Source organism: Orycteropus afer, unplaced genomic scaffold, assembly GCF_000298275.1.
Source record: "Orycteropus afer afer isolate SDZICR_OR568_19922 unplaced genomic scaffold, OryAfe1.0 scaffold00084, whole genome shotgun sequence".
NCBI lineage: Eukaryota > Metazoa > Chordata > Mammalia > Tubulidentata > Orycteropodidae > Orycteropus > Orycteropus afer.
This window is the reverse complement of record NW_006921671.1, coordinates 10977338-10991378: the sequence shown is the minus strand read 5'-3', so window position 1 is coordinate 10991378 and position 14041 is coordinate 10977338. Positions and strand designations below refer to the sequence as shown.

At 34.7% G+C, this 14041-nt stretch overlaps 1 protein-coding gene across 1 annotated transcript in view; it reads left to right on the top strand.

Annotated features, from left to right (window-relative positions):
• The window catches only part of KCNH7 (potassium voltage-gated channel subfamily H member 7), a 250790-nt gene that overhangs the window by 41230 nt on the left and 195519 nt on the right, over positions 1 to 14041 (top strand). The window contains exon 4 of the mRNA XM_042781076.1: positions 4043 to 4063. Coding sequence (XP_042637010.1) covers positions 4043 to 4063 — 21 coding nt within the window. The remainder of the gene's footprint in view (positions 1 to 4042; positions 4064 to 14041) is intronic.

Genomic DNA, 14041 nt, shown 5'->3' with positions numbered 1-14041 from the left:
GTAGCATTTATTACATTGTATTTTTAGTATTTATTATGCATTTGCCATCACTGTTGGATGTGCAAGCAATTATGTTACCATAAGCTCCTTTAGCACGGGAGCTCTGGCTTAGTTAGTTCCAGCCCAATTGCCCACTTCATGGCAGGTGCTCAGTAAATGTTTGTGTGACATTGAAAGCACCATGCTGGTGAATTATGTCCCTAAACTATAATTGAAAAATAATGAGTCATGTACACCATAATACACTGAAATTTAAATGGGAATTTTAGGATTGAGTCATGGGGGTGGGGGAGAATATTTAAAGAGCTCAGTGAAGTAAAGAAGGCAGAAAATGGTAAAAGAAAACAGCAGGAAAAAAAATAGAAAGAGATAAATCAATATCACATAAAAATAAGGAACAGTTTTTGCAAGATAGGTTTGACAGTAGTATAGAGGGTACAAAACAATTAGCTTGTTCATTTTAATCTGTCATCCAGAGAGGGTCAAAAGGAAAATAAAATCAAGGACAGTTCCCAAACTGAATAATCGTCTAAGGCTCTATGCCACCTAGTAATGGTATGGACACTATCTCCTAACAAGAGAAATCTCTGTAATTTGATCTTTGAGCAATGCTTCTGATGACTGAACAAAATAAGAAATTTGATAAGGACCTTCAAGTGACCAATATAAGCCTCAGTTAGTCCACTTGGTGTCGTTTTCTTTAACAATCATGTAGACTTTTCAGAGATTAGTTTCAATGCCTAGAATCTAAGTTACAGTACATTATATTCAGAAAAAAAATTTGAGTCTTAAACTGGTACATAATTGCTGCTTCACACAGACTGAAATCTGTGTTTTGACAGTAGTAGTGAGTAGTTTAGATAAGATTTCATAATTTAACTGTAGTGTTTTCAGTTATGTCGTCTCTATTTAGTACGTAGTTACTGATAAAATTAAGTGCCATATATTGGAAAGGAAGATTTAATATTTTTGAATTTCCCAATACAAGTCCTTTACATATACACTTGGTGCTAAAATCATCCTTAATTTTCCTCCCCTACCCAAGTTATGTTATTTTCAGAAAATATATCATTGTTTTACTGTGTTACAGATGCTGCAGTTAACATGTGACCAAGACTGATAAATTTAGAGGGCTCTTTGAACTTTACTTTAGAGCAGTTAGCTACAAAATCACAGATTATTGTAGAAATAGCTATACTTCCTAAAGCTGGATACTGTGATATATGTTAGGAACTTATCCGTTAGTAAAGGGAGATGGGAACTTTTAAAATAGATTTAGTTTGATCAATCCATGTAATTTGTTAACAGGTTAAGTCCCAAATATACCAAATTTTGAATTCAGATTATTGTGTCCTCATTTAGGGAGAGACCGTTTCTTTCTATCTGTAGGCTATTGTTCTTGTTACCTAGTGCCACTCTGACAGGAATATACCACAAATGGGAGGGCTTGAACAAACAAGAGTTTATTCTCTTACAGTTCGGGAGGCTAGAAGTCCGAGTTAAAAGTGCCAGGCTCTAGGCGCTGGGTGAAAGCCCCTCGACCTTGGGCTTCAGCTCTGCCTCTCGCTCCTGGCCCACTGAAGCTAGAACCATCTCTTCACTCAGGCAGCTACTGGCTGCTAACAAGCCCAAGGTCGACAAATAAAATGGCACAACCCCGATGTTACCAAACCATACAGCAGGCCATTACTTCAAGTCCGTTTTAAGTCCCAAGGTCGGCAGAGCATGGCAGGCTGCTGAACAATGACATGGCTACATGCAGGGTCCAAGCATGCCATCCATAACCTAGAGACTATCCCCAAGGCTTCTCCTTATATACAGGAAGCAGACCACATCCCAAAGGCAGCTACTCAGCTGCTTGTGGTAGAGCCCACCATGGAGTTGATTGCCAGTCTCATCATGGGGAATAACTACCACCAGCTGCCCAGCCACTCAACCAGGCACAGCCAAGTTGACATACAAATTTAACTACCACAGCTATCTTTATAAAACTTTATCTTGTGAATATATTAGTAATATTTAATATGATTCTCTCATTTAATCCACATTATCAAGTACCTTAGAACTGTACTTCTCAAACCATTTGTGATGAAAGACCATATTTCTTTTGCTAACTTGTCATGGACCAATACATTTTTAATAGGAAAATGAAATTTTAAAAAATAGACATACAAAATAAAAACTCCAGTTATTTTTATAATTAGATTCAATGACATAAAATAATTCTGCCAAATTTCTGAAGACATTGTAAATGCTTGCTCCAATCTCTGCACTTATATTGCTGTGGATAAGGAGCTCTGGTGGTGCAGTACTCAAGGCATTTGCCTGCTGACCCAAAGTTCTGAGATTCGAACTCACCAGCCACTTCATGGGAAAAAAGTTGAGGTAGTCTGTTGCCGTAAAGATTTATAGCTTGGAAACCCAAGGGGGGTCACTGAGAGTCAGAATCGACTTGATGGCAGTGGGTTTGGTTTGGTTTTGATTATCATGGATGAAAAATAAACAGATCTCTGCTTGCACCAATGCACAGGCCACATACAGCACCTTGTAGTATCAAAGCAGCATTAACTATAAAATGTATCTTTCAGTTAGGTTTCTTATAATTTATACATTTATATATATAATGCCCAGATTTTGTGAGTAGAAGTACAGTTTTTAAATGCATGCAACAGTTGGTATTTTACTAAAGATTTTTGTATCCAGCTTCTGATGATGTTGTTGTTGTTGTTGTTATGTTCCGTCGAGTTGACCCTGACTCATAGAAACCCCTCCTTGGGTTGCCATCACTTCAGAAGTAGATTGCCCAACCTTCTTTCCAAGGAGGGGCTGGTGGATTTGAACCATCAGACTTCTGGTTAGCAGTCAAGTGTCTTAGGCACTATGCTACCAGAGCTCCCTTAGAGGGATTAATTCTGTATAATCCAAGATCTTTTTCATTCTCTTATTCTTAGTTGCTTTTTGTGATCCCTCAAAGAGGAAACAGGGTTGTCACATAAGGTGCAGTTTTTTTGTGTGTGTATCTCTGTCCAAGGCAATATCTATTGCAGCAATTCAATAGACCACACTATTGGAATTGCTTTCATTATAAGCTTCAAAACAATTATGATATATCCTAAGATTTTAAATATGCACAGTGTTAGCAGAGATGCCAACAAAATGTTGAACAGATCTTCAAATCTTGGATATATTTGAATGGTTTTGATGTGACTTCATTTATTTTAAGCTTGTTTGTTTCAAAACTAGCAATGCATATTTTGTTAGCAGCAAATATGCATCAGAGAGTCAGATTGCTAATCTCAAAATAAATCTGAAAACATTCAAGTCTGAGATTTGGAAACTGCCTATTTTAATATAAATGAATTTCTAAATAGGTACTACACTGAGTGTGTTATTAATACAAATTTAAAAAATCCTATGCTCCTTTTAAACAGTCGAATCTTTCACCAATTTCCTGCAATTATTTTTCCGAGGAATGATTCTTCAAGTTATGTTTGTTACTTTCAAATTATTCATTGAGATGTATTTTGGGGGAAGTTAATAAAATTATGATAAATAATGCAAATTTGTTTACTAAGATAACCTGTTATTTTTGAAACATTTTCCTTTATTAGTGTAATCGATTACATTATATGAAAAAAATTACTTAACATGCAAAATGTTGTGGAATCTTCCTTTGTGTAATAGACATAAGTGATTTTGAGGAGACGCTAAAACTGGCTTCTGACAAGTTTGAAAGTTTGATCACTACTGAAGACAGCTGGGGATATCTTTCTCCAAACTGTCATAATTATAAAGTCTGAATCTTGGAATCTATTTAAATTAAATGAGATAAATGTTTCCCATCCTTAAGCATGAATGCTTATTGTTATAGATACTGTTTTTAGTCCATTTAATTTTGTTCAATTGTAAAAAGTATTAATTTCAATCAAAGATAAATTTTGTTTTTACATCTTATTTTTACTGAGGTAACTTAGTGTATATACCGTAATTTTAGTCTTCTTTTTCTATTTCTCTCTTTTTCATCCTTATACGCTCTAAACAGACAATGGTCGCAATGTGAAAGGTAATGTACGATCACAAATTTCATCATCTGATGCTCAAAGTGCCCCTTTACTGGCATGTGAACTTGCCTGCTGTATGCCCTGTTCAATGCAACATCTTCATGCCGCCCTTAGCTAGTCCAGGTGCCTGGGGGAGACATCATGGCTTGACTTTCTTTGTTGGAGACATTGTTACTTTCTCAGCTGGATCACCAAAATGATTTTGAGTTCTTTTTCCCTGGAAAAAAAGTGTAAGCCTAGGTCGACAATGAACACTTCCTAAATATTTAAACCATTTGAAAGACATAAATATCAAGCTAAATATTTCAGCAGGAAAAAAAAATGAATACAAGATTAAAGAAAATAAGCAAAGTGCTACATGACAGCATATCTTCACTTGTTCCTCTTTTGTTTCCTTAAAACTAGTTTCACGTTCCTGGATGGCAGGGGGTATGGTTTTAAGCTTACTGTAGTAGTAAATTGTACATGCATGATAGTCATTTTCTACTTTTTATATTAAATTCTAATCATTTTGATTGTGTCCTACATTAGTCTGAAGTCACTGGCATGACCTACAGCTACCACAGAATAATATTTTACTGGGTAATACTTTTGGAGAAATTTGGACTTGGCTAAAAAATTTAAAATTCACTTCTGTTTTCTACTATATCACAGCAGATACAAAGAATCACAAATAGAATAATCGCATTATTATCATCAAATTGAAAACCGGGCTTAGAGTTTTAGCATAAGGCCATGCATGCTACTGTGGGTATGCGAATGGTGATAATGACTCATTTGGTGCATGTGTGTTGCATGAGTATGTCTCCACTAGTAACCATCATTACTTACAATTCACTGTTTGGCCTCTTCCATATGTCACTGGTACTTGGATCTGTGCCGTGTTGTATCTTGATTTCTCAGTTGTTTCCCTAATTAATTCAAAGTTGGTGAAAGTTATGAATTAATAGCACTTGAGACTGAAGATGTTTTCTAGTCAGCAGTACAGAGTAATCTGAAAATAAGGGAAATTGTGGCAGCTTCCCTCCCACTTTAACTGTATTTGTAAGCACTTTAAAAAGGGTCTCTGGAGATTTTCTTCAATATTGGGATGAGATTTTATCTACAGGATAATTCCATCTTTGTCTGCTTGTCCACTGTGATTTCTGAAAGCAAGCAAATTATTGTCAGCTATTGGTGCTGGTTTTGAGTTGATACAGTGCAAAGTTTAACCTCAAGAAAGAAACAGTAGCTCTTGCTAACTTGCTAGATGTGAAATATGACTGGCTTTAGCATTTAACCATTCACAACAAATTAGTAGATATTCAGTTCCCAATTATTTCCTAAGTTCAGTGAGAAATTAACCTATTTTTTTCTCAGTAAACAGAAAATTGGGCTTGTTTTTTCTTCCAAACTATTAGTTAACCTATTTGTCATGCAAGCTACAGTAATTTTTTTTTCATCTCATAAACTAATCCATTTAAGCCTCAATCTTTTTACCTCAACCCCCCTTTTTTAATGACAATAATATTTAAATTAAAATCTTCTCTTTTCTTTACATATTACAAATCCCACATCAATTTATAATCACAATTTAAAGTATATACTAGTATCATCAAAGTAAAAATTTGAGATTAGGAATCCCTAAACTATTACAGAAAAAGTTTACATATTAATATTTATGAAATTAAACTCCAAAATTGGATGAAACACATGAGAACTTAATAAAAATTTAATGCAAACATGCCCTTCAGGGTCTTCAGTATCTGTCCATGCTCTTGTTTTGAAAATTAATGCACAGTGTTTAAGTGTTTGGACCTTTAAGATTTTCATAAAGCAACTTATATAATAGGTGGATACAGGACAATACATTAAATGTGCTTTTTGATATTTTGGGTTTGTTTCTAAACAAGATTTAAATATAAGATTAAAAAATAAAAGATAAATTTCTACATTGTTTCAAATGTAAAATGCATAATCATGGTTAATTATCTCAATACCTAACTCAACCAAAATTTGTTTCTTTATCAAAATAAAATAAATAGGAATGTATTTGGAAGGTCTTCAAGATCACCTGGTTTACTTCTGTCAGGTGAGGTGTTGTCTAAATCACTTTGCACAGGTAGGATGCGTATTTTTATCTCTACCGAAGGACATTCCTTAACTTTCTCGGGAATATCTGTTTTTACTGCATATTAGACAAAGAGCTAATCTAAATCCTTCTTACTGAAATCTAATTTTCTTTCCTTTCCTCTATCTTCAGTGGACATAATTAATATTAGCTGGTTAATATTAATCTTCATGTAATATCACAATATAAAGACAACAAACTGGTACTCAATTTTTCTTCTATAATTAATTTCCATATAACCTTCTCTCTTAGGATCGGTTTTGTTTTCCCTTTAATAAATTCCCTTGCATGCTGACTCCTGAAAATAACAAGTCAAAATTATTTTTAAAACATGCAACCCATTATCAAAGAGTTAAAAAAAAAAGCTTTCAACCAAATCATATGTGCTGTTTATGTATATACATGTATGTTTTCTGGTAAACTATCCCACTAATATGTCAGAGGAGTATCTAATACAACCTCAATCACTCTTGAACTGATTTGTAGCTCAAGCTTTGTGTTTTATCTGCCTATCTATCCTATTTCCCAGATCATCAATAAAAGTTTACCCCCACTTACCTCATAATACAATTTACCCCTCTTTCTCTTTCACTTCTTTATATCCCAAGTAACCCTGAACTTCTTTGACAATGATATGTTCAGTTCCTAACAACATGTCTATGAATCTGTCTTATGAAACAGAAACAAAACCCCTCTCTCAAGATTTATTACATCTTTCACTTCCTCTCTAGCCAGGAACTCTATCACTGACTCAGAAAGGAAATCAATTGATCTAATACAGCTTGTTTCTCACCAAGTGATGCTAGTCATATCTTGTGATTTTATAAGTATGTGCAAATTGATTTTCAGTGGTAACAGTTTTCTTCTGTAAATCATATGTCACACACTTTAGAAGACAATATGGATATTGAATACAAGTAATTTAAGCTAGTTTAAAGTTGCTTTATGCTTATCAACATAAATTTACAAATTTTAGTTACTAAGCACTGTGTTTGCATTTTCTTTAATGTTAAGGCACTTTCACAATTTGTGTTTCATTAAACTTTAGTCAAAAAAAAAAAAAAAAAATGAGTGCCCTAAGAAATTTTGTATAAAGACCTCATGATTAGACAGCAACCTCATCCTATGTGAATTCTTTCTCTCATGTCCCATTTGGCATATTCCCTCCAGAGCGATGATCTTATCTAAAGACAATAATAATAAATAGCATTAGTTAAAAAATACATGTATATTTCCAGCACCATCTGAAAGCACCTTTAGCATATTATACCTCATGATAAATTTAAATAGCCTCATCATATGAATTTAATTATCTTTAATCTAAAATTCTTCCCACTCGTTGTGTTAGCCTTTAGCTTGATTTTTAAGTGTAGCAGATTTCAGGTTTTCAAACCAGTGCATTCTGATTCAACCCCCTGCTGAGAGTCTGCAGTTCCACCCTGGATATTCTGAATCAGAATCTATATTTTAACAAGAGTCACCTGGGCGCTTGCCAAAAGTCAGCTTCTGATTCAGTATATGGAGTGAAAATGCGGAGTCTCAGCAGGGCTTCAAATTGGAATGAACCAGTTTGAAGCCCTGATTTGTTTGTAGCTGGAACCTAGCCCGATTTATATGCAATGAAACACTTGTAATATGTTAAAGGTTTACCTAGATGTTGGTATAGTCTCCTTAGTCACCTAGTTTCCCTCTTCTCTTAATATATTGGAAAATTTATTCTGGTCATCCATCTTGTAAATGTTTCTCTAAAGAACATCAAGTCCTCCGAAATACTTTTGAGTTTTGCATCCCAGCTAAATCTATACTTCCCTTGTCCACTTATTGTCTTTAAATTCATTTACCTTGTTTTTCAGGTTATTCTCCTTTCTTTGATTAGAATCCTAAATTCCATCTGTTCATGATCACTCTCAGTGAGGCTACCTTTCACCTTTAAATCTTCAACCAAGGCCTTTCTGAATGTAGACATAGGAGGTAGGAAACCCAGAGTTCTGATTTCTATCTAGCCTTTCATTCTTATTCCATTTAGGCCTTGTATTCTGACTCCTTTATATTTACAATCAATGACACCTAACAATAGCAATTGGTGAAATAAGGATATCGCTAATACCTATCTTAATTAAAGTATTGGAAATTTTTTCCATTAGATTTTAGACAGATTTTTGAGGAACTTAAGCTAACACTGATCATCTTACAGACTCTGAAGGACTTCTGCATATAAAAAAACAAACATCTGCTTCAAAAATCAATAAACAGAAGCTTACTGATCTTTGTTATACATGATAAAATAAATTGTAAATGCCTTATCTAAGTAACATGCCTAAATCATTTTAAGTCATGTTTTAATTTTTTCTAAATTCATTAAGTACATACATTGAAAATATCATCTACATTAGATCTCTAAAACTGGGAGCTTTTTTCTTTTTTTAATAGAATAATAGTTTGGAAGGTTTTTCTACTAGTGAATGAAGAAGCTAAACTCGGGACTATGATGCAATTGCAATATTGACCAGTGGTTTCTCAGCCCTTTCAGACCCAATGCCTACTTCTTTCAACAAATATTTTTCTGTACTGCCTTTACTGTCATGAGATGAAATGTAGAGGTAATGTTACCTTCCTGTGTATACTATTTCTAAAAGATCAGCATGATCCCTTGACTGTAATAGAAAGGAGAAATAGAAGGAAAGTAGCTTATAATAAAATTTTTGTATTACTATGTCATTGTTGAAATATAGCTGTACTAGAAGATATAATGCAATAATCAGATTTAAAAAATTGACTTAAAGAGCACTAAGAACATGAATAAACATTCTATACAAGTACTTGATAAAACAATAAAATTTTATTGTTTATTGAGTATGGGTGACTAACAATTAAAACCACCATTGGAACAAAGAACAAATGAGACTTATTTAAGCATGATTTTTCAAAGTAGAAAATTTTTTAAAAAATGAATTGGAAAGACCAATTGTGGAAAAAATGAGGAAGAATGATATTCTTACAGATGAACTGACCCTTGCTTTTAAGTGCAGTGTCAAAATGATTCTCCATATGATATTGTGCAATTGTGCAATAACAATGGCTTGCACAGAAGAAAGAAATTCCACTAAATGCTAGGGCACACATTCGTCCTCTACTACTTAAAAAGGACCTTGCAGACCATATGCTTTTATAGGTAATGGAGAATAGAAGATGGATTGAGAAAAGAAATGTGGTGATCAAAACATTATAGAGAAGTTCTGGCAGACCTCTAAGAGAGTTATTAGAGTGAGATTGAAAAATAACAGGCAACTACAAGACAAATAAGTAATTCCAACTCTAGTGTTTACCACATATATTTCTTTTCATTTTATCATACCTCACAGTGCATATTGTCCCATCTTTCTTCTGCAGAGCGGCTGGGCTGTAGGTTTGAACTGCCAACCTTATGGTTAGCAGTCAAATGCCTTAGGCACTATGCCACCAGAGCTCCTTATTTTGCATATATAGGAGGACAATAATATAAAATATTTTTGAAAGAAATTTATTAATTATTTTTAAAGTGATTTCTGCAATCCTCTGCAAATTTAATAACATTTGATTCCAAGATTGCTAAGGATTAAGTCTCCTCTCCTACATATTTGCACATGACAGCTCCAAATAGAGACTGAAACCTGAAGTCTGAAATTTTATACTGGTGAATCAAGTGTCACAAAAAGTGTAGCTCTCAGTGCCATCATTTTCTAAAATGGCAAACAACTTTTGGTAAATTTCTAAACAAAATAATGTATAATCTTCTCTCTATCTACATAGGAGTTGAAGCCCTGGAAAATTTAGCATATATTGCTATCATATAAAAAGTCCATGGTGCTACTTAGATGTGAAACAGTTAGATTCAGAACTCAGATCATTATAAGCAGTATTCTACATCAATACCCATTAGAACATATTCAACAATTTTTTTAAGCTAAGTGAATAGTAACCTTAGATCACTGACAATCAAAATGCCCCCCCCATGCTGTTTAGGATGAAGTACTGATATAGTTTACACCACACACTTATCACTATAGCCAATTCAGTAATTTATTAGAACTAATCTCAAGGGCAAAGAAAATAGACTAACAGGCTGTTTTTGATTACTACACAACATAGATGATTTCTGTGTTTATCCTATTTTAAAAAGCAATTCTATAGACACTTTGCTACAGAAATCCAACACAGAAAGGGACAGTATAAGAAGAGAATTAAAATACTAAGGGTTTGGCCTAAGAGCAAGATGGCAGAATAGACAGACAAGCTACTCAGACCCTCTACAACAAAGAAACGAGACACCAAGTGAAACAGATACAGATCATAATCCTAGAACACAGTGCTTCAGAAAAAAGAATAAAGGTGTGGATCAAATACCGACTAGAAGAAACTTACATTCATAGATAAGCAGAATTAAGGAGATTTGTAAAAGCCAGACTAACCTCCCAAGAGATAGGAAAAGGTGTCTTTTGGACAGGGAACCTACCACAGCAGACAACAGCCTGAGATTAAAACACATGAAAACATCACCCAGGAACCAACCCAGATATTGAAGTATCCCAAGTAAAATAAACCTACTAGACTGAAAACTCAAACTCACTGCCAACAAGTAGGATCTGACTGATAGCGACCCCTCCTTGAGTTTCCCAGGTGGTATCACTATGGAAGTAGATTGCCCAGTCTTAAAACAGGAAACCAGAAATATCAATTTGCAAATGAGGACAATGACAAAGCAAAATGAAGTAATAAGAGTGAAGTCACAAAATTTCCAAATGGAGAGAAAGTCAAGAAGATTTCAAAATAGCATGAACTGTTTTAAACATGGGAAGGAAATACCAAATTACAGGGAAACCTTAAAGAAAAATAATAAACCTTCTCATCAAATATAAAAAGAGGAAAGTTACAAATATTTAGGAAATGATAAAACAATAGCAAAAAGGAAATAATTAGAAAATCCATAAACAAAATGAATCAGCAAAGAAAATAATATGAAACAAAAACATAAGCAGCACCACAAAAAAAACTACCAATAAATTCAAACTTGTCAATAATTACACTGAGTATAAGTGGATGTAATGCATCAATCAAGATACAGAGATTTGCAGAAAGGATAAGAAAACAAGACCCATTCAATATGCTATCAACAAGAGACGTACCTTAGACACAAAGACAAAATTAAACTAAAAATCAAAGGTTGGAAAAAAATGTATCAAGCAAAAGACAATACAAAAAAAAAGCAGGAGTGACAGAATTAATTTGTGGCAAAATAGACTTTAAGGAAAAAGCCAGTATAAGAGACCAGAAGGACATTAGATAATGATGAAAGGGTCAATCAAACATGAGGACATAACCATAATAAATATCTACACACTCAGTGAAAGAGCCCTGAAACAAATGTTGTTGTTGTTATGTGCCATGGAGTCAGACCCGACTCATAGCGACCCCTCCTTGGGTTTCCGAGGCAGCATCACTACGGAAGTAGATTGCCCCATCTTCTTTCCGAAGAGTGGCTGGTGGGTTTGAACCGGCAGCCTTCTGGTTAGCAGTCAAGTGCCTTAGGCACTATGCTACCAGAGCTCCCCTAAAACAAATAAATCAAACATTAACAGAACTGAAAAGAGAAATAAGCAATGCCACTATAATAGTAAGATATATACCATTTTCAAGAAGGATAAAACAACTAGAAAGAAATTTAGCAGAGACACAGAGGAACTAAACAACACAATCAACCAATTTGAATTTATAGACACATATACAATGCTTTATCCAACAGCAGCACAATATACATTCTTTTCCAGTACACATGGCTCGTTGTCCAGAATAGACCATGTATTAGGCCACAAAGCAAGTCTCCATAAATTAAAAACATCAAAATATTGCCAAGCATCTTCTCAGATCACAATGCAATAAATTAGAAATCAACAATAAGATCAAGGGAAAAAAATCAAGCTGTGGAAACTGAATAACTTGCTTAAAAACTACTCGATAATAGGAAAAATAAAATAGGAAATTAAAAAATTCCTTGACTCAAATGAGAACAAAAACACAAGGCACCAAAATGTTTGGGTCCCAGCAAAAACAGCACTAAGAGAGCAGTGTGTAGCAGAAAATGTACACATCAAAAAAGAAAAATGAGCTGAAATCAATGCCTTAGCCCAACATCTCCAACAATTAGAAAAGACAGGCAAAATAAGCCTACAGTCACCCGAAGAAAAAAAAATAGATATATATACATTTAAGCAGAAATAATTGAAACAGAAAAACAATAGAAAGAATTGACAAGACTAGAAGTTGGTTCTTTGGAAAGATAAATAAAATCAATAAACCACTGGCAAATTTAACAAAGGAAAATAAGGAGAAGATGCAAATAACATGAATAAGAAATTAAATGGGTAATGTCTCAATAGAAACAGCAAAATAAAAAAGATAACAACCAGATACTATGAAGAACTGTACTCCAACAAATTTGAAAACCTAGAAGAAATTGACCAATTTCTAGAAACACATTACCTACCTAAACTAATACAGAATGAAGTAGAAAATTTGAGCAGACCCATCATAATGGAAGAAGTTGAACCAGTCATGAAAAAAACTACCAACAAAAGTCCTAGCCCAGATGGCTTCACTGGTGAATTCTACTAAACATTCAGAGAAGATCCAACACCGATTCTACTCAAACTACGCCAGAATATGGAATATGGGAATACACCAATATTCATTTTTCGAAGCAAGCATACCCAGATACCAAAGCCAGGCAAAGACACTACTAAAAAAATTTTTTTTTAATTATAGACTAATATCCCTCATGAACATAGATGCAAAAATTCCCAACTAAATTGTAGCCAGTAGAATCCAGCAAAATATCAATAAAATAATACATCATGACCAAGTGAGATTCATACCATTTGTGCAAGGATGATTCAACATTAGGAAAGCAATGATGATGTAGTGCCTAAGGCATCTGACTGCTAGCTAGAAGGCTAGCAGTTCAAATTCACCAGCCACTCCTTGGAAGGAAGATTGGGCAATCTACTTCCATAGAAGGAGCTCTGGTAGCATAGTGCCTAAGGCACTTGACGGCTAACTAGAAGGCTGGAGGTTCAAACCCACCCGCCACTCCTCTGAAGGAAGGTTGTACAATCTACTCCCGCAGTGATACTGTCTCGGAAACCCAAGGAGGGGTCGCTATGAGTCGGGTTCGGCTCCATGGCACATAACAACAACAACAACTTCCATAGAGATACCGCCTCGGGATTGGATCACTATGAGTCAAATCGACTTGACAGCAGCAAGTTTTGTTTGTTTTTTGTTAATCTAACACATAAATAAAACAAAGAAGAAGAACCACATGATCATATCAAATTATGCAGAAAAGGCATTTAACAAAATCCAGTACCTGTTCTTGATAAAAGTGCTGAACAAAATAGGAATAGAAGGGAAATTCCTTAGTGTAATTAAGGGCATAAATACAAGACCAAGGAGCTGTGGTGGCATACTGCCTAAGGCATTTGGCTGCTAACCAGAAGGCTGGTGGTTCAAACCCACCAGCCAATCCTCAGAAGGAAGTTTGGGCAATCTATTTCTGTAGTGATACTGCCTCAGAAACCCAAGGAGGGGTCGCTATGAGTCGGATCCAATTCCATGTCAGTGGTTGCCTTTATACAAAACCAATGGCCAACATTATTCACAATGGAGAGAGACTGAAAACATTCCCCTTATGAAAAGGTACCAGACAAGGATCCCCTTTATCACCATTCCTGTTCAATATTATAGGAGCTCTGGTAGCGTAGTGCCTAAGGCACTTGACTGCTAACCAGAAGGCTGGCGGTTCAAACCCACCAGCCACTCCTCGGAAGGAAGATGG